The following is a 20,318-nucleotide window of genomic DNA, read 5'->3' as shown; positions in this document are numbered from 1 at the left end:
TCAGCTGATCTGATCACAGCCAAAAGTAAAACAAAAAGAAGTCAACAATACTCGATTTTTAAAACACACCCGAAACTTAAAAACAAAAGTACACGCTTTCTTAATGTGCAATTAACTATTTAAAGCAGTGGTTCTCAAACTTTTTCATGAGCGACCCTATTTGAAACATTTCATTCCTTCGCGACCCAGAGTAAAGTGAAGAGAAAGAAAACATGCAATGATATATACACTTTATTTTGGAAAAAAAATAATGTGTACAGCTTTTCATTCACAAAACTAAACTAGTGGGATTTATGGCACTGCTTTTCCTTTTCACAAAACTAAACGAACAGGATTCATGGCACTGCTTTTCGTTCCCAAAACTATATTAATAGAATCCATGGCACTGCTTTTAATTCACAAAACTAAATTAATAGAATCTATGGCACTGCTTTTAATTCACAAAACTAAATTAATAGAATCTATGGCACTGCTTTTAATTCACAAAACTAAATTAATAGAATCTATGGCACCATTACATGGGGCCCAGGAGGTGGGGGGAAGATGAACATACATAACAAAAGTAATTTGTGGTTAAAGAAGAATAATTCAATTAAGCAACTGAAATACACTGAAACACTGAAAGCATGATAATGTTCCTGTGTCCCTGCGACCCATCAAAATTGATCTCGCGACCCAACTTTGGGTCGCGACCCATAGTTTGAGAACCACTGATTTAAAGAGTAGCAATTTTCTAGAATAAAATGATGTTTCCCAAAAAATAGAATAAAATGATGTTTCCCAAAAAATAGTGGTTTGCTGATGAAATCGGATGCCGTATTTTTAGCTACAATTGAAATGGATGTAGACTCGGCATAATTTTTTCGATTCGTATTTAATTGACACTAAGAAAACTAATTTTAGTTTCTTCATCTATATGTAAGTATTGTATAACGAGAGAGAGAGAGAGAGAGAGAGAGAGAGAGAGAGAGAGAGAGAGAGAGAGAGAGAGAGAGAGAGAGAGAGAGAGAGAGAGAGAGAATGAATCAGCTGTTGTAATCGAATGCCGTGTTTTTGTTTCGTGAGAATTTCATCACCACGACTAACAACAACATACTGTACTGAACTTTACAGTATTATACAGACTACTGTAATATGATAAAGTAAAATATTTTTAATAACCTATTTTATATGAAATGGGGCTATTTTTTTTGTTTAAAATTTACATTTACGTACGTAAAACAACTTTCTCTCTCTCTCTCTCTCTCTCTCTCTCTCTCTCTCTCTCTCTCTCTCTCTCTCTCTCTCTCGTAAATTGTTTTCCTGCTTTGCAACGTATGTATGATTTTATATAGATACGGTAAATAATATTTGTAATAACATTTTCTAAAAGCTTTTACTGTAATATCATTATTTATCACTTTCATCATGCGCGTTAAATGCCTTCGTTTGTTTATTACGATCGAAGATGGAGCGTACTTTATGACGCCGCCCATAAAGAAAAACATTTCATTTGGAAGTCCTAAGAAAAATTAAGTAAAACATTGGTGATAACAAAATGAACATACTGTATAATCAATATAATCGATGCAAAAAACTAACCTATACACAGATGTGTACACTAAATGCGTTTTTTTCTTCATTATGATCAGAGATAAACGTAAACAAAATATTTGTTGCCATTTTTTATCGTGCTTTTTGGCGTGTTTAGGAAACCCATGATATAAAATTGCCTTTAATATTTGTGCCTGTTTTAGTTTAGGGTACTGTAGTACATGCATTAAGTGTTCTGTACATTAAAGGGTAGTTTGTTAACAGTACTACGTACAAGGGAAGGTTTTAAAAGTCTGAATATACATGTTAAATAAATACGTAAATATGGTGTCACTACTTCGCGGATTTTCACCTATCGCGGTCGGGTCTGGAACCTATCTACCGCGATAAACGAGGGCTCACTATACATGTATTGGACATTGTACATATGATTATAAACTGCGGTAGAAACCAAACACAAACAATATTAGGCAGTATTTACTGTGTTAAACATCAGCAAGGGCACTCACTCCTGGCAAGGGGCAGTGACTTTTTAGGTTAGGAGTTAGCCCAATCTAGAATAACCCATATTCGCGAAAACTGACTTATTGCACCTGTGTCTGTAACCTAACCCTCACGAAAAAGGAGGCTTGAATGTATCCGGAAACAACTGACACCTCTCACTCATGATCACTCTCATATATGTTTCAATCCTCGACCAAGCATTTTTAAGCATTCACCTCTCTCACAACTCTATCAACGATCAAATTGAACAACCATGGTGACATCACACATCACTGTTTCAGCCCCATCTCACTGGAACCCACTTGCACTTCATTTCCTATCATAACACACACTTTACTACCCATGTATAAACCCTTCACTGCTTACAACAATTCCATATAATCTTATCACATTCCACATCGCTTCCCTTATCATAAGCTTTCTCCAGATCTATAAATGCAACATACAGTACACTTCCTTACCTTTTACTAAATATTTCCCGAATATCTAACGGTAAAAATCTGAGCCACACATCCCTTACCTCTTCTAAAATCACCTGGCACTTCTTAAGATTGCATCCTCTTGCTTTATCTTTAATCCTATTAATTAGCACTTTACAATTTTCCAATCACAATCAACAAACTAATACTTATGCACATCTCCCTTACCTCTGAATTTCAGAACAATACACACACCAAGTCCACGTACCACTGACAACCTAAAACACAATCTCAGCAACCATTCAAGTACACTCATACCTCTTTCCTTCAACATATCAGCTCTAACACTATCCATACCAGGTGTTTTCTTGCTCCTGCTTCATCTAGTGTTCTCTTCACTTCTCTTGTAATCTCTCTCTTATTCTCATCTCCCACCACTGGCACCTAAACACCTGGAACAGCAATTATATATGCCTCCCTATTATCCTCTACATTTATTTCTCGATCCACCTTTCTATTTTACTAGATTTCATTAGAGCTTCACCTGCATTTAACTTTTTTCATCTTCTTCACTATTTCTACAGTGGTTCTAACCACTTCTAAACTAAAGCTTGTCATTCAATAAACATTGTCAAATATTGTATGAAGATGAAATTATACAAAATATCAAAAGCTTAAAATATTATTGAGTTGAGTTTTAAAGAATGATCCTTTTAAAAATATCAACCAAATCACAGGCATGAAAAAAAAAAAAAAAAAAAAAAACTCATTACCATAACCACTGGCACTTAAAGGGTTGAAACAAGTAATTGTTAAATGTCTTACCTTGGCTGACAAAATCATTCAGTCTACCAGGGGTAGCAATGACAATCTCTGACATGGCATTGAGTTTTTGAATCTGGTGTCTCTTATCACCTTGTCCATAACAGCACACACTGAAAAAACAACGAAAAAACCTGTGACACTTGCTTGGATAAGAGAGAACTGAATTGATGCTTATTTGTGCTACTGCAGTCTTTTTTTCCATAATCAGAGTATTTGGTGGCTTCCATATTTGTACTGTACCTAGTAAATGGAATGAATGTTTCTACATCCATCAGTAAAGTATAGTATGTGCACAACAAAAACCACATTTCTCGATATATATATAAGAAACCAAAGGATTGCACTTCACATTCTCAGAATACCAAGAATGTGACGGTGTTCAACTGATAGTATAACCATTCAAAACTAAAAACAGCATTTCCAAACCATAAGTAATGTAAGTAGTGTTAAAAAATCCTGAGCATGATAAAATTTATATTAGTAAAATGATGGGATAAACAAAAATATGCAAAATTAAATGATGCAGGGAGAAAATAAACATTAAAATACAAATAAGTCCATGAAAACTCAATATGTATATCAACTTATTCAATGAAATGACGATCACACCTTTGGTCTTGTAGGGGTTCCACATTGATCTTGTAGTGGTTCCACAAAATATTTTTAATTAATAAGCCCTGAAATTGGAGCAGGGTAAAATTATTGAAGAAGATGAAATGTAAAAGACAGAAAGGAATGAGAATAAAAGGGTGCTATCAACAGTGCCCCCACAAGGAAGGGATGAGGTAATGAATTACAAAGACAGCAAGGGGGGTGTAAAGCTGTAAACACCACTGTCAAGCAATACCTAAGGTACAGGGAAAAATGCAGGTGCTCCAAAGTCGCAGCTTAAAAGTGGACCACTTATGATGGATTCTAGTGATGAGTCTGAACAATGAAAACTTAGAATTACTATAAATGCTCATGATCATCAACTAAGTACATGAAATGTAATGCTAAAAGTTAAACACACTAAAATAGCACTCGGTTAACAGTAGTGCTGTATAAAAGTTGAGCTAGCCACAAATTGGACAGCTTAAACCAAGTGCTATTTAAAAAGATGTGAAACATGTTCCATCCATATCATACTTTTATCATTTGCAATTCATACTATATCTTGAAATTCATAAACTGATAAACTCTGAAATTGTAACCTAAGCAGTCATATCTCAGTGGATACCACTTGACTTATTGTTACAACTGAATGTACAAGACAACCACCATAATTTCTGATTTTAGTTTAATACATGCATCTTTGCCTTTTTTAAAATGAAGACCTTTGCAAAACAAAAAAGTATTATGTAGGATGATAAATACAGATTGAGAGGAATACTTACACTCTGATATTCTCATATTGAAATTTGATCACTTCACGCTCAATTTGCTGAGCCAGCTCTCGTGTTGGAGCCAAAACTAAACAAGTCGGACCTGGACGTTCCCATCTTGGAGTTGGCTGAGCACAAATGTGTAACAGGGCGGGTAGAAGGAAAGCCAGTGTTTTGCCTAGAAAATAAGGAAACCGTTAATTTTAAGTTTACAAAATTCTTTATAAAACATCGGCCCAAACTGAATAAGACTAGAATACAATAAAATATACAAAAAAGTTAATTCTTGCATTACAATTCAAATTTCTAAAAACTGACTGGGATAGAGTAAATAATGGCTATTGATAACTTCAATGTATAAGTAAATGCTTTCCTTTAGAAGATGATGTAAAGTTCAAGGAATATGTTCTGAGAAACATCTTAGCTGTTTTTCAACGACTGCTCCAGTGAGAAAAAAATCCAGCAGATATTTGGTCAAAGATTTCATCACCATTATAACTGTCGGCAACACTTTGGGGGCTAATCAAGCTACAATGAAAATCACACTTTTTTTTTTTCTACATCACCACATGGGCCCCATGTCATGACTTTGTTCCATGGTGCAATATTGGCTCCAGAATGCATCATTAAATTTTGTTCTAGAAAATAAAAAAAAAACTTCTTCGTATGGAAATATCGATTGCCCATACAATAGTACATAAGCTTCAAGAAGACTGTTCAGATGACATAAGATAACCATTGGTTGGCCCGAGCCAAGTTCGAACGGTGGTGTCCCCTTCCCACGACAAACACCCACCTCCAAAATCTTCTCATGTCAGACGAAGAGATTTCCTGCCGGTGGCGAAAAGCAGCATCCATCCTTTCCCGCTTGTGACAAAAAGTAGTCAACATTACCTACCCTCCCATTTGCACAATCTCCAAATTTTGGGGGAAGGCATTTGCTGTACCATCTTGAAGATACCCCCTTTTGCGACGTCTTCAAGGCCGAAGTCCTCGTGCCACCTTCATCTATTCCGCAACCCTTCTGCGATGTTCTTAAGCATAAAGTCACCGTACCCGCAACATTTCAGCAGCTGAAGATAACTAACTAAATCTCCAATTAAGTACTTTATTGCTCTACTTTCCAGCCAGTTCCCCTCACCCTCTCTATCAATATTTTATATCAATACCACTAGTCATTGATAAACATCTTTTATTAGCTTTTTTATATTTTCATTACTAGTTGAAAAAACAGGATACTAGAAGTTCAAAGGGTTCCAATGAAAAAATAGCTCAATGAGGAAAGGAAATAAGGAAATAAATAACCTAAAGAATATATTAAGAACAATAAGAACATTAAAAAAACTTTCCTACATAAATTATAAAACCTTAAAAAAAAAAAAAAAGATAGAAATAAGACAGAATAGTGTGGACAAGGACACCCTCAATTGCTGATGTTGAATCAATTTGTTTAGATTGAAAGGTAAACCTTTTTAATTTTCCATAGGAAATCCTAATGATTCTGATTTTTATGAAAGGTACTCCAAAATTTGAGAAATTGTATTAAATTTGCTCAGCTTTCCATATTTGATTTTCATCTTGTAGGATGTAGGTCTATAAATATGGGTACTTTTTAAAAAATGACAATCACATACAAAGCAAACGTTCAAGTTCGCACCAAGAAAAAATATTTAAGTATATTTATAGTTTAACTATATTTTATTTGACTCATGGATTAAAGAATGTGAGACTGCTCAATTTCAGATGTTGTTTTTCCTTTTGGGAGATTTTGTGCTATGTTTGTTAAGCATGGTAAATAGGACAATGTAAAAAATCTTATTTCCTTAGAACAAAATTCTGTGATGAGGTAGTATGACTTAAGTTGACTTACACTAAGCAGCTTATTTCTTTAATATACAGTGAACCCTCGCTACTTCGCGGTTCGACCATCGCGGATTTTTTCCATAACCCATATATATACAGTAACATATATATATATATATATATATATATATATATATATATATATATATATATATATATATATATATATATATATATATATATATATATGTATGCATGTATTTATGTATATACAGTATGTATGTATGTATATATGTATATATGTAGGTATGTATATGTGTATACATATAAATATATATATATATATATATATATATATATATATATATATATATATATATATATATATATATACATATATATATATATATACATATATACATATATATATATATATATATATATATATATATATATATATATATATATATATATATATATATATATATATATATATATATATCTAAAGTAGGAAGATGTGATGTAGTTCTAAGGGAATAGTATGGGAAATATGTCTGGGTAATAAGCAAAGCTCTACCTCCAGTTTGTTTCTTCATTATGATCAGAGATAAATGTAAACAAAACATTGGTTGCCATTTTTAACGTGCTTTTTAGCGTGTTTAGGAAACGCATGATATAAAATTGCCTTTAATATTTGTGCCTGTTTTAGTTTAGGGTACTGTAGTACATGCATTAAGTGTTCTGTACATTAAAGGGTAGTTTGTTAACAGTACTACGTACAAGGGAAGGTTTTAAAAGTCTGAATATACATGTTGAATAAATAGGTAAATATGGTGTCACTACTTCGCGGATTTTCACCTATCGCGGCCGCGTCTGGAACCTATCTACCGCGATAAACGAGGGTTCACTGTAGTTGTATATCTTTTATTTAATACATACAAATAACCATTTAATGTGAAAAAAATATAGAATAAAATTTGGGGAGGGGGGCTGAAATGAGTCCAGCTACAATTTGAATAGCAATCAGCAAGCTGAGGCAAATAATTTCATTTATGATGCGGGTGGAGATGAAAAATGGGATTTCGATGAAATTTGTTCATATCGTTTCTCTCTTGAAGCTGGGTTAGTATTGACATTTACCAACAAAACCCTTCCCTTTTCTTTTCTTCAAATAGGATTTAAGGCCTGTTGTTATAGCAATGAGTTAATCTACTGACAAATGGAAATACCTGCTAATTATTTAGTACTAAATTGTAAAGAAATGAGAGTTGTAATATTCAAATTGAAACTTATACAAAAACATACTGTTAGAAATATAACCCCGCCCTATAACCACATTGTCCATTTCAAGTTTCTTTTAGAAATGAGAATCTATGAAAATTAGTTTCTAGTTTTTATGATTAAAACAAAATTTTGACATGACTTGATAGTTAAATTTAGTACCTTGTATAAAGTACTTTTTAAAGTGGTAATTTGAAATGATTTACACGATTACAATTTGAAGAAAGGAAGCTAATTGGAAGGGCAATTTCCTGAAACTGCTATATTTTACCTTAAACTAATTCAAACTTACCAGACCCTGTGTGAGATGTTCCAATCATATCATATCCCTTCATCAATATTGGCCATGATTGACACTGTATAGCTGAAGGATTTTCAAACCCTTGCTTGCTTATTTCCTTTAGAATCAAGGGATATGATGAAAATGCCTGTTCAAAGAGCTTGACTGGGTTAGGAATTTGGAATTCCTTGTTGATACATTTAACTTCCATATCAAAATTACTCTTCCTGAAAAGAAAATTACAATAATTAGTATTCAAGACAAAATAATTTCTCAAAACAAAGAATCCAAACTTTGAACTTAGAAAAGCTGATAAAAGTAACAGGGAAACCAATATTGAAGAGCAAAAATAACATTATAGTATCACAATGAAGGGAATCTCACTCTACATAGTTCATGTGATATACAAAACCTTGCAATACCAAAAGGTAGATCCTTTCCTTTTCATTCTTTAACAAAATATTTTACAAGAGGATTGCCAAGAATTTTGTTTACTTTAAGAATTGCAGTAATCATAACTATACAGATATTTTAAACCTTAAAAACTGTAATACATAGACATACCTGAAATCTTTTACTTCTTCATCTGTCATAGATGCTATGGCTGGATCTTCTATATACAAATCCTTAACAATCTTTGGCATGGCAGCCCATTTCTCAGCATCCATTTCATCCTGTAATTATAAAGTGGGAGAAATGTTATAACAAGCATTTTCTACAAATTTTAAGAAAACAAAAAATATATTCATTGGGAGTTTTATATATATATATATATATATATATATATATATATATATATATATATATATATATATATATATATATATATATATATATATATATATATATATATATATATATATATATATATATATATATATATATATATATATATAATGCACAGTTAACTTACAGCCTTCTTTATAGCTTCATCCCAGTTAATAAGACTATCACCGATACAATCTGCTTTTTCTGACTTGCCCCAGGAAGACTTTTTCCCATCATCATCTCTTCTATTCCTACCATCACCCCAGCTGGGTTTCTTCCAGCCAGAATCATTTGAGTCCCATCGCCTGCCACCGCCACTACCATCTGTGGGGATAAGTTTATGGTCAAGCTACAACTATATACATCTATAATGATGAAAGCTCATTTTTTTAGAATAGCTCTCTCATCTACACCAAAATATTGAATCACTAAGATAAAATGTATTTTTAAAACAAATCAACTGCCATAAGACTAACTTTTGCAAAAGGAACTGATCGTTTAAATTAATGTGAAAAGTGGGAGTAAGACAATTGTAAATAAATTTAATAACTACATACGAAGAGTTAAAGGGAATTCTTAAAAACTAAATGGTAGAATGGCAATGTATTTGGGATAAGAGAAGCCTTAAAAAACAATCAATGGACTGATGATAATATACAGTATATGAAAACAAGGTAAGCAATACCCTCTTTCATGTATAAGTAATAAAAACCAATAGTGCAATACAATCTGTACTAACCTTTGGGTGTTCTGCACTTATAACAACTAGTACGACTAGCATAATTTGAGAATTTGCAACTGCTGCAAGACCACGAATCGCCACTCTGGCCCCCATAACCACCTCTACCTCCTCTGCCACGACCATTGTAGCCTCCTCTTTGACCCCTGGACCCAGACGAGTTGTAGCTATCACTTCTATATCCACCATCTCTAGAATAATTATCGCGAGATGAAGAATAATCATTACGAGAGTAGCCACCACTATCTCGAGACTGGTAGCTAGGAGTATCCCTTGAGTAGTTATCACGTGAATAGTTGCTGCTGCTATCCCGAGAGGAATAGTTATCCCGTGATGAGTAGCTGTTACTACTACCACTGTTGCGAGATGACGAGTAGTTACTGTCACGTGGTGGGTATGTGTTGTAACTCTCATTTCTGGAATAACTGTTACTGCCTTTATCATATCCATAGCTGTTGTTGCTTTCTGTCCTTGGGTATTTATTTTCACCATGTGAAGCCAAGTCATGGCCCTGGGTATCAAGACGACGTTTCTCCATTCTGTGGAAAAAAAAATTACATTAGTGAATGAAAACATTATCTTATACTTTAAGACAAACTGACTTCCAACATCACAATTTTTAAGTTATTTGTATTTTACTTATAAACACAAACTTCAAGTCCTTTAATAGGGATAGAAGTATGATTTTAACTTATTTCGAAACAACTTAAAACTTTTAACAAGGTGGTAGTAGTTACTGACAACAGGTGGTAAATCCTGTCAACTAAACAAGTCAGTTATGCACTCAAGTATTGTTATTTGTTCCTTTACAGACAAACCATCACTCTTTTAATAGGAGGAGAAAGTCTTTGTGAAACAAAACTGGCTGATTAACTTCCATATGAATTGCCAAGGCAATTGGTCACATATAAGAGTGCAAGTGAGGACTAATGTCGACCTCCTAAAGACCTGAGCACAGTTATGTCGCAGGAGTTATGTTAGTCAAGTTAGAACATATACAGTATGTGCAATAGATATATTATCTGAATGAGTGGTCATTATGAGATGGGATTGCATACATTCAATGCCATTTCTTGACAAAACTTGTCTGAAAAGTAAAGTTACTCGATTATAAGTCTTTCCAGCATCTGGTCCAGCACATAATGGTGAGACTGCTGCACCCAAGGGAGGGCAAGGCAAGTCCATTCTACTTCTCATTCTAAACTCATGTTGTGAATGCTATCTTGGACGAAATGCTTCATGTCCCATGAGGGAGTAATCTGTTGAGCAGCTACCACCAGAATAAGATCACCTGAGGTTATCTCCCAAAGGGAATGATGGTTGCTGAAGGTTGTTTGGGGTTTCAAGATTCCTGCATTCAACAACCGACTCACTGACAGGTTCTCCTTGAATGCTACGGTGCATTTAACACCCCTGACTTGTGAGCTCACTTCAATAGCAGCTGGGACTTCCTAGGGGGTTGGTGCTGGCAGGAAAGTATGAGTAAATATCTCAGGTTTGTATTGTTAAGAAAAATAAAATTAATTTTAAACATTTGTCACCTGTTCCTAAAAATACAAACTATACACAAGAGGATGTCCCCATTCCAACCTATAACTCCTTAATAAATTACTATACATAATTACACTTAGCAATAATACAATTGCATTATATAATAGAGATGTAAAAAAGAATTATTATAAAGAAATAAAAAAGGGGTTTTTATTGTTGCTTTACCTTAGACAGGCCAACGCAGGTGTAGGCGAGAAGGGAGAGATGGTGACTGCGATAACGTAACGTAACGTAACTTACTCTAACTTACACTGTGAACTTTAACCTAACCTAGCATATTCATTTTCATTTACACTAATTTTTATTTCATATTTTTTTTACATTTTCTTTTTTCTTTTTAATTTTCATCACTTTCACTCACTTCAATCTTAGTTTTCTTTGCTTCACTTTCTTTCTCTTCATCACGATCACTAGACTGCTTTGTATATTCTTTAAAGAAACTATCGAGAGAAAGTTGCTTGGTACGGCTTATCAGATTTTTTCTGAGATGGGTTAAGCAGACATCATCGAATTGCCAAACCACACAGCAAACCTGAAGTTTCTGTGGGTGATACTTACCAATGCAGTCAACCATGTGTTGATGATGATGTGCTAACATCTCTTTTATTGCAGCCGAACTTAAGATGTGCTCTAGCTCCTCAATGTCCTCCGACTCGCTCAGCTGCGCTTGGAACTCATCATTCTGCATGGCATGTAGCTACTGGAGTTCCTCTGGTGAGCTCTTCATAATGCTCCTCGACGAGTTCGTTGATGTCATCTTCATCAACCTCCCGACCCATGGACTTGCCAAGCAGCACTGCTTAAATAAGTGCTTAGTGTAGAGCTTCTTAAAATTAGAGATGACTTGCTGGTCCATAGGCTACAGGATAGGGGTGGTATTCGGTGGAAGATACAGCACGCTGATGAACTTGAACTGGGGGTTGAGCGGGAGTATTACCCAAGCAAAGGTACTTCTTGACAGCAGGGCCGAAAACTCCGTTTACCCATTCAACAAAGTGCCTAGCAACCCAAGCCTTAAAATTAGCATGCCAGAAAACATGCAGCATGTCCTCACTGACTATGTGCCTTGAATGCCCTAGGGTTTTCAGAATAAAGGCTTTATTTTGCAATCCCCGCTAACGTTGGCACATAGGGCAAGAGTCAACCGATCCTTCATAGGCTTATGTCCAGGCATTTTCTTCTATTCAGCGGTGATGTATGTTCGATTAGGCATCTTTTTCAAAAACAGACAGGTTTCATCACAATTGAAAACTTGCTGCTCTACGTAGCCTTCATCCTCGGCAATCTTTTCAAACTTATCAAAATCGTTAGCAGCCTTGGTGACCGAACTTGAAGCCTCTCCGTGCCGAACAACTGAATGAATCACGGTCCGTCTCTTAAATTTCTCGAACCAACCGCGACGATTTGGCCACCTTCAAGTCACAATCAAAAGCGCTGGACTTCTCGCAAATGATCATTTCAGTGATTGTATCGTCAACAATCTCTTTGTCCTTTATCCATATTAACTAAAGGCATTCCATCTCTTCCAGGGTAGGGCTACGACATTTTGAAATAATGGTGATCCCCTTCGATGGTTGACTGCTTCAATTGGCTGCCTTCTGCTTGATGATCGTCACGATCGTAGACATATTCCGGCCATATTGTTTAGCCAGATGACTCACACGCACTCTGCGCTCATGTTTTTCTATAATTTCTTGCTTAAATTCTAATGAAAGCATTGCCTTCTTCCTTTCCTCACCACTAATAATACCTGTACCGAAACTAAGCTTCTTAGGAACCATGATTATATGGAAAATAAAAAATGAAACGGGGAAAAAAAGGAAGATAATGAGCACTGTTAATAACAGACCGAACAGGGTACAACCCCACAATGCACACAAGATCAGAGAACTGATCGACGCGATGCTCAGTGACGTCCCTCCGACGTGCTGCCATCTACCGGCGTAAAAAAGAAAATACGACCGTGTATGGTCTACGCCGGATGTTGGAGCATGATGTCGGGTGTCGAGACGAGAATTTGATCGAATTTTACGTCGGATGTTGGAAGTTCCACTGTACTTTGTAATGCTGGTGGTGCACAAATAAAAAGAACGAAAGATTTAAGCGTAACCAAAGAGGGCGGTCAAGAAGAGAACAGTAACATTATTACTAGCTAAGCAACATGGTTGTAAAAACAAGATGCTAAAATCCCAAGGGCTCCAACAGGGAAAAATAGCACAGTGAGAAAAAGATATGGAAATAAATCAACAATATGAGAAATAATAAACAATTAAAAGAAAATTTAAAAAAACAGTAGCAACATTAATACATATTTCATGATTAAACTATAAAAAGACTGTCAACCTGTTCAACACTTCAGACAGGAACCTCCTAATGATGCCTCGCTGACAGAGCATGCTGCAGCTGCTGCTTTGAGGGGGAACCATGAAAACCCAAGGAAGGCTACAGGCAACTCAATACATCCAATTTCAGAAACAAAGGAGGCCCAACTATTTTTCTAGGGGCAAGAGAACCCCCTTGCCCCTGCGTTTGCCCTAATGTTAAAGGGCCCCAGGAGACCAACGGAGTCAGAAAGAAGAGTAACAGGGTCGAAGAAGATAGTTGCGCTTTCTTTAACTTGGAAGAAGACCCCGAAGGCAAAGAATAGCTTTTGCACTTCTGTTACACCCTGCCGTACCTCTACCACTGGTAAGATAGCTACTCCCAATACATATTACAAGGTGGGGATTGTATACATGCAGCAATGGGGATCAACCTCAACTGCATTCATGAAAACAGGTCATCTACATTACCAAAAACAAACAAACACAATTACACCTGAAAGGCAAACATACTGGAAAAAGGAAAAACAAAAATTAGAAAAATTCTCTATTTCCAGTCTGAGAGACTGTCTCAGTTTCCACTGATGGGTGACCTGTCTGTTTTAACACCTCTTTTCAATTTTTTACTTGCCGTATTCCTGCTTTGCTGTTATTCTTCTATGAAAAGGATGATGGTTTGTATTAGTGTAGAAAAAAAAAATCATCTAATCAACATACTGTAATCTGACAGCAATATGTATAACAGTATTGATAAGATTAATTCCCAAAAGCACCGAATTCTTTATTCCCCAATATTGAAACCAACTAATATTTAGTAAATACATGGTTACAGAATGTTGTTTAAAGATCATAGTTTACCTAATGGGTCGACGTATATACACTTAGTGCCAATGTAGGTACATTAGGTCCTCAACTTTTAAACTTAGTTGGCTCCAAGAAGCAGTTAGTCAGTTGAAATGTTTGCAAGTCAAATTTTGGCATAGGGTAGGCCTAACCTCAATTTCATGCCTATAGTTAGGTTTCACATGAAAAGGATATCAGGTTATTACAAATGTTTTGTTTACTGTATTCAATGATAAAACACTGTTTTATTACAGTATTCCTATATCTTATTTTCACTTAGATTTTTGTTTGTACTGTATCTCCAAATTGTAAGTCGAGGACCTTCTGTACATATTAAGAGTAACTAACTGTGCAATTAAGAACTTGTACAAAGTCTAACGACTGAGCACTTGGCCTCCTGTCTCAGTTTGAGTAAAAGCGCCTTTACACAGCAAAATTTTACCCAAGCAGGGCTTTTGTCAACTAGATGTCTGAAAAGTCCATTTCACAGAGTAAAATCTAAATTGATTTCGCACAATAGTATCAGTGTTGCGTGTAATAATATTTTGCCGAACGAAACTGGATATAGAAACCTAAAATGAATAACTTTCAATTTATAAAAAGGAGCTACTTTTCAATGAGCCTAAAATAAAATCTCAAAAAATAACATACATATGAATGTAGAGCCTCACAACTGGTAGTAGGATTTTGTCTGAAATATTAAAGCTGATCGCTTTCCATGTCAGTTTTCGTCTCAAAAGTTAGATGTTAAGGCTTTAAAGAAGAAACTGAAACCTTGTTTTCTAAAAAGCACTATGCAATGTGAAATGCTGAATGCCTTGGAATGTATACAATAAAATGCCTGTGAAGGTCCTGTAGAGTAGGATTCCCCTGCAGTATAGGACTAGAAAAGCAGCCCTTAAAATAAATAAAAATAAACAACAGCACATGGGTAAATATTTACAAAGTCATTACCTGAACAAAAATATAAAGCAATAGCCGAGATAGATTAAGGGGGTACCTTTAATAACTTAGGTGCCAGAACCCTTGACTGAGGTTGTTTGGTTAATTTGTACTCTTTTTATCTTTTTCGGCTAGAAATCCTTAGAATTTGGGAGGGGAAAGGCTCACCAAGAGAGAGTGCAACGTGGAGAAATCACAATTTCTAAGTAATTTGTACAGCCAACTCAATACATCCAATTCCTGAAACAAAAGAGGCCCAACTGTTTTTCTAGGGGAAAGAGGACTCCCTTGCCCCTGCGTTTGCCCTAATGTTAAAGGTAAACGGAATCAGAAAGAAGAGTGACGGGTCAAAGAAGATAATTGAGCTCTCTTTAACTTGGAGGAAGACCCCGAAGGCAAAGAATCGCTTTTGCACTTCTGTTACACCCTGCCGTACCTCTACCACTGGTAAGATAGCTACTCCTAATATATATTACAAGGTGGGGATTGTGTACATGCAGCAATGGGGATCAACCTCAACTGCCTTCATGAAAACACAGGTCTTCTACATTACCAAATACAAACAAACACAATTACACTTGAGAGTCAAACATGCTGGAAAAAGAAAAAACAAGAATTAGAAAAATTCTCAATATTTCCAGTCTGAGAGACTGTCTCAGTTTGCACTGATAGGTGACCTGTCTGTTTCAACACCTCTTTACAAGTTTTTACTTGCCGTATTCCTGCTTTGCTGTTATTCTTCTATGAAAAGGATGATGGTTTGTAATTGTATAGAAACAATAAAAATCATCTAATCAACATACTGTAATCTGACAGCAATATGTATAACAGTATTGATAAGATTAATTCCCAAAAGCACCGAATTCTTTTTTCCCCAATATTGACACCAACCAATATTTAGTAAATACATGGTTACAGAATGTTGTTTAAAGGTCATAGTTTACCTAATGGGTCGACGTATATACACTAAGTGCCAATGTAGGTACATTAGGTCCTCTTCTTACAAACTTAGTTGGCTCCAAGAAGCAGTTAGTCAGTTGAAATGTTTGAAAGTCAAATTTTGGCATAGGGTAGGCCTAACATCAATTTCATGCCTATAGTCGGGTTTCATATGAAATGGATATAAAGTTATTACAAATGTTTTGTTTACTGTATTCAGTGATAAAATACTGTTTTATAACAGTATTTCTTTACCTTATTTTCTTATTATCTTATTTTCACTTGGATTTTTTTTCGTACTGTATCTCCAAATTGTAAGTCGAGGACCTTCTGTACATATCATGAGTAACTAACTGTGCAATTAAGAACTTGTACAAAGTCTAACGACTGAGCACTTGGCCTCCTGTCTCAGTTTGAGTAAAAGTGCCTTTACACAGCAAAATTTTACCAGAGCAGGGCTTTTGTCAACTAGATGTCTGAAAAGTCCATTTCACAGAGTAAAATCTAAATTGATTTCGCACAATAGTATCAGTGTTGCGTGTAATAATATTTTGCCGAAGGAAACTGGATATAGAAACCTAAAATGAATAACATTCAATTTATAAAAAGGAGCTACTTTTCAATGAGCCTAAAATAAAATCTCAAAAAAATAACATACATATGAATGTAGAGCCTCACAACTGGTAGTAGCATTTTGTCTGAAATATAAAAGCTGATCGCTTTCCATGTCAGTTTTCGTCTCAAAAGTTAGATGTTAACCCTTTTACCCCCAAAGGACGTACTGGTACGTTTCACAAAAGCCACCCCTTTACCCCCATGGACGTACCGGTACGTCCTTGCAAAAAAACGCTATAAAAATAATTTTTTTCATATTTTTGATAATTTTTTGAGAAAATTCAGACATTTTCCAAGAGAATGAGACCAACCTGACCTCTCTATGACAAAAATTAAGGCTGTTAGAGCAATTTAAAAGAAATATACACCAAAATGTGCTGGGAAAAAAGTAACCCCTTGGGGGTTAAGGGTTGGGAATTTCCAAAAAGCCTGGGGGTAAAAGGGTTAAGGCTTTAAAGAAGAAACTGAAAACTTGTTTTCTAAAAAGCACTATGCAATGTGAAATGCTGAATGCCTTGGAATGTATACAATAAAATGCCTGTGAAGGTCCTGTAGAGTAGGATTCCCCTGCAGTATAGGACTAGAAAAGCAGCCCTTAAAATAAGTAAAAATAAACAACACGGCACATGGGTAAATATTTACAAAGTCATTACCTGAACAGAAAATATAAAGCAATAGCCGAGATAGATTGAGGGGGTACCTTTAATAACTTAGGTGCCAGAACCCTAGGCTGAGGTTGTTTGGTTAAGTTGTACTCTTTTTATCTTTTTCGGCTAGAAATCCTTAGAATTTTGGAGGGGAAAGGCTCACCCAGAGCGAGTGCAACGTGGAGAAATCACAATTTCTAAGTAATTTGTACAGCCAACTCAATACATCCAATTCCTGAAACAAAAGAGGCCCAACTGTTTTTCAAGGGGAAAGAGGCCTCCCTTGCCCCTGCGTTTGCCCTAATGTTAAAGGTAAACGGAATCAGAAAGAAGAGTGACGGGGTCAAAGAAGATAATTGAGCTCTCTTTAACTTGGAGGAAGACCCCGAAGGCAAAGAATCGCTTTTGCACTTCTGTCACACCCTGCCGTACCTCTACCACTGGTAAGATAGCTACTCCTAATACATATTACAAGGTGGGGATTGTGTACATGCAGCAATGGGGATCAACCTCAACTGGCTTCATGAAAACACAGGTCTTCTACATTACCAAATACAAACAAACACAATTACACTTGAAAGTCAAACATGCTGGAAAAAGAAAAAACAAGAATTAGAAAAATTCTCAATATTTCCAGTCTGAGAGACTGTCTCAGTTTCCACTGATGGGTGACCTGTCTGTTTCAACACCTCTTTACAAGTTTTTACTTGCCGTATTCCTGCTTTGCTGCTATTCTTCTATGAAAAGGATGATGGTTTGTATTTGTGTAGAAAAAAAAAATCACCTAATCAACATACTGTAATCTGACAGCAATATGTATAACAGTATTGATAAGATTAATTCCCAAAAGCACTGAATTCTTTTTTTCCCCAATATTGACACCAACCATTATTTAGTAAATACATGGTTACCGAATGTTGTTTATAGGTCATAGTTTACCTAATGGGTCGACGTATATACACTTAGTGCCAATGTAGGTACACTAGGTCCTCAACTTATAAACTTAGTTGGCTCCAAGAAGCAGTTAGTCAGTTGAAATGCTTGCAAGTCAAATTTTGGCGTAGGGTAGGCCTAACCTCAATTTCATGCCTATAGTCAGGTTTCATAAGTAATGGATATAAAGTTATTACAAATGTTTTGTTTACTGTATTCAATGATAAAATATTGTTTTATTAAAGTATTTCTTTCTTATTATTTTATTTTCACTTGGATTTTTGTTCGTACTGTATCTCCAAATTGTAAGTTAGTTGAGGACCTTCTGTACATATTAAGAGTAACTAACTGCGCAATTCAGAACTTGTACAAAGTCTAATGACTGAGCACTTGGCCTCCTGTCTCAGTTTGAGTAAAAGCGCCTTTACACAGCAAAATTTTACCTGAGCAGGGCTTATGTCAACTAAATGTCTGAAAAGTCCATTTCACAGAGTAAAATCTAATTTGATTTCACACAATAGTATCAGTATTGTGTGCAATAATATTTTGCCGAAGGAAACTGGATATAGAAACCTAAAATGAATAACTTAAAATTTATAACAAGGAGCTAATTTTCAATGAGCCTAAAATAAAATCTCAAAACATAACATATATATGCATGTAGAGCCTCAAAACTGGTAGTACCATTCTGTTTGAAATATAAAAACTGATTGCTTTCCATGTCTTAGTTTTCGTCTCAAAGGGAAGATGTTAAGGCTTTAAAGAGGAAACTGAAGACTTGTTTGCTAAATGTTTCGATTATGTGGAATTGACAATAAACAAGCCCTATGCGATGTGAAATGCTGAATGCCTTTGAATGTATACCATAAAATGACTGAGAAAGTCCTGTAGAGTACGATTCCCCTGCAGTATAGGACTAGAAAAGCAGCCCTTAAAATAAGTAAAAATAAACAACACAGCACATGGGTAAATATTTACAAAGTCATTACCTGAACAAAAATATAAAGCAATAGCCGAGATAGATTGAGGGGGTACCTTTAATAACTTAGGTGCCAGAACCCTTGACTGAGGTTGTTTGGTTAATTTGTACTCTTTTTATCTTTTTCGGCTAGAAATCCTTAGAATTTGGGAGGGGAAAGGCTCACCAAGAGAGAGTGCAACGTGGAGAAATCACAATTTCTAAGTAATTTGTACAGCCAACTCAAAACATCCAATTCCTGAAACAAAAGAGGCCCAACTGTTTTTCTAGGGGAAAGAGGACTCCCTTGCCCCTGCGTTTGCCCTAATGTTAAAGGTAAACGGAATCAGAAAGAAGAGTGACGGGTCAAAGAAGATAATTGAGCTCTCTTTAACTTGGAGGAAGACCCCGAAGGCAAAGAATCGCTTTTACACTTCTGTTACACCCTGCCGTACCTCTACCACTGGTAAGATAGCTACTCCTAATACATATTACAAGGTGGGGATTGTGTACATGCAGCAATGGGGATCAACCTCAACTGCCTTCATGAAAACACAGGTCTTCTACATTACCAAATACAAACAAACACAATTACACTTGAGAGTCAAACATGCTGGAAAAAGAAAAAACAAGAATTAGAAAAATTCTCAATATTTCCAGTCTGAGAGACTGTCTCAGTTTGCACTGATAGGTGACCTGTGTTTTAACACCTCTTTTCAAGTTTTTACTTGCTGTATTCCTGCTTTGCTGTTATTCTTCTATGAAAAGGATGATGGTTTGTATTTGTGTAGAAAAAAAAAATCATCTAATCAACATACTGTAATCTGACAGCAATATGTATAACAGTATTGATAAGATTAATTCCCAAAAGCACTGAATTCTTTTTTCCTCAATATTGAAACCTACCAATATTTAGTAAATACATGGTTACAGAATGTTGTTTAAAGGTCATAGTTTACCTAATGGGTCGACTTATATACACTTGGTGCCAATGTAGGTACATTAGGTCGTCAATTTATAAACTTAGTTGGCTCCAAGAAGCAGTTAGTCAGT

The 20,318-nt window shown here is 35.4% G+C and overlaps 1 protein-coding gene across 1 annotated transcript in view; it reads right to left on the bottom strand.

Annotated features, from left to right (window-relative positions):
- The window catches only part of LOC137630048 (probable ATP-dependent RNA helicase ddx17), a 122,153-nt gene that overhangs the window by 1,583 nt on the left and 100,252 nt on the right, over window positions 1-20,318 (bottom strand). Inside the window, exons 3-8 of the mRNA XM_068361539.1 lie at window positions 9,517-10,055; window positions 8,923-9,101; window positions 8,574-8,683; window positions 8,022-8,236; window positions 4,658-4,823; window positions 3,282-3,391 (exon numbers count right to left, since the gene is read on the bottom strand). Coding sequence (XP_068217640.1) covers window positions 3,282-3,391; window positions 4,658-4,823; window positions 8,022-8,236; window positions 8,574-8,683; window positions 8,923-9,101; window positions 9,517-10,055 — 1,319 coding nt within the window. The remainder of the gene's footprint in view (window positions 1-3,281; window positions 3,392-4,657; window positions 4,824-8,021; window positions 8,237-8,573; window positions 8,684-8,922; window positions 9,102-9,516; window positions 10,056-20,318) is intronic.

This window comes from Palaemon carinicauda, chromosome 38 (assembly GCF_036898095.1).
Source record: "Palaemon carinicauda isolate YSFRI2023 chromosome 38, ASM3689809v2, whole genome shotgun sequence".
NCBI classification, from domain to species: Eukaryota; Metazoa; Arthropoda; class Malacostraca; order Decapoda; family Palaemonidae; genus Palaemon; species Palaemon carinicauda.
This window is presented reverse-complemented; position numbering and strand designations above follow the sequence as displayed.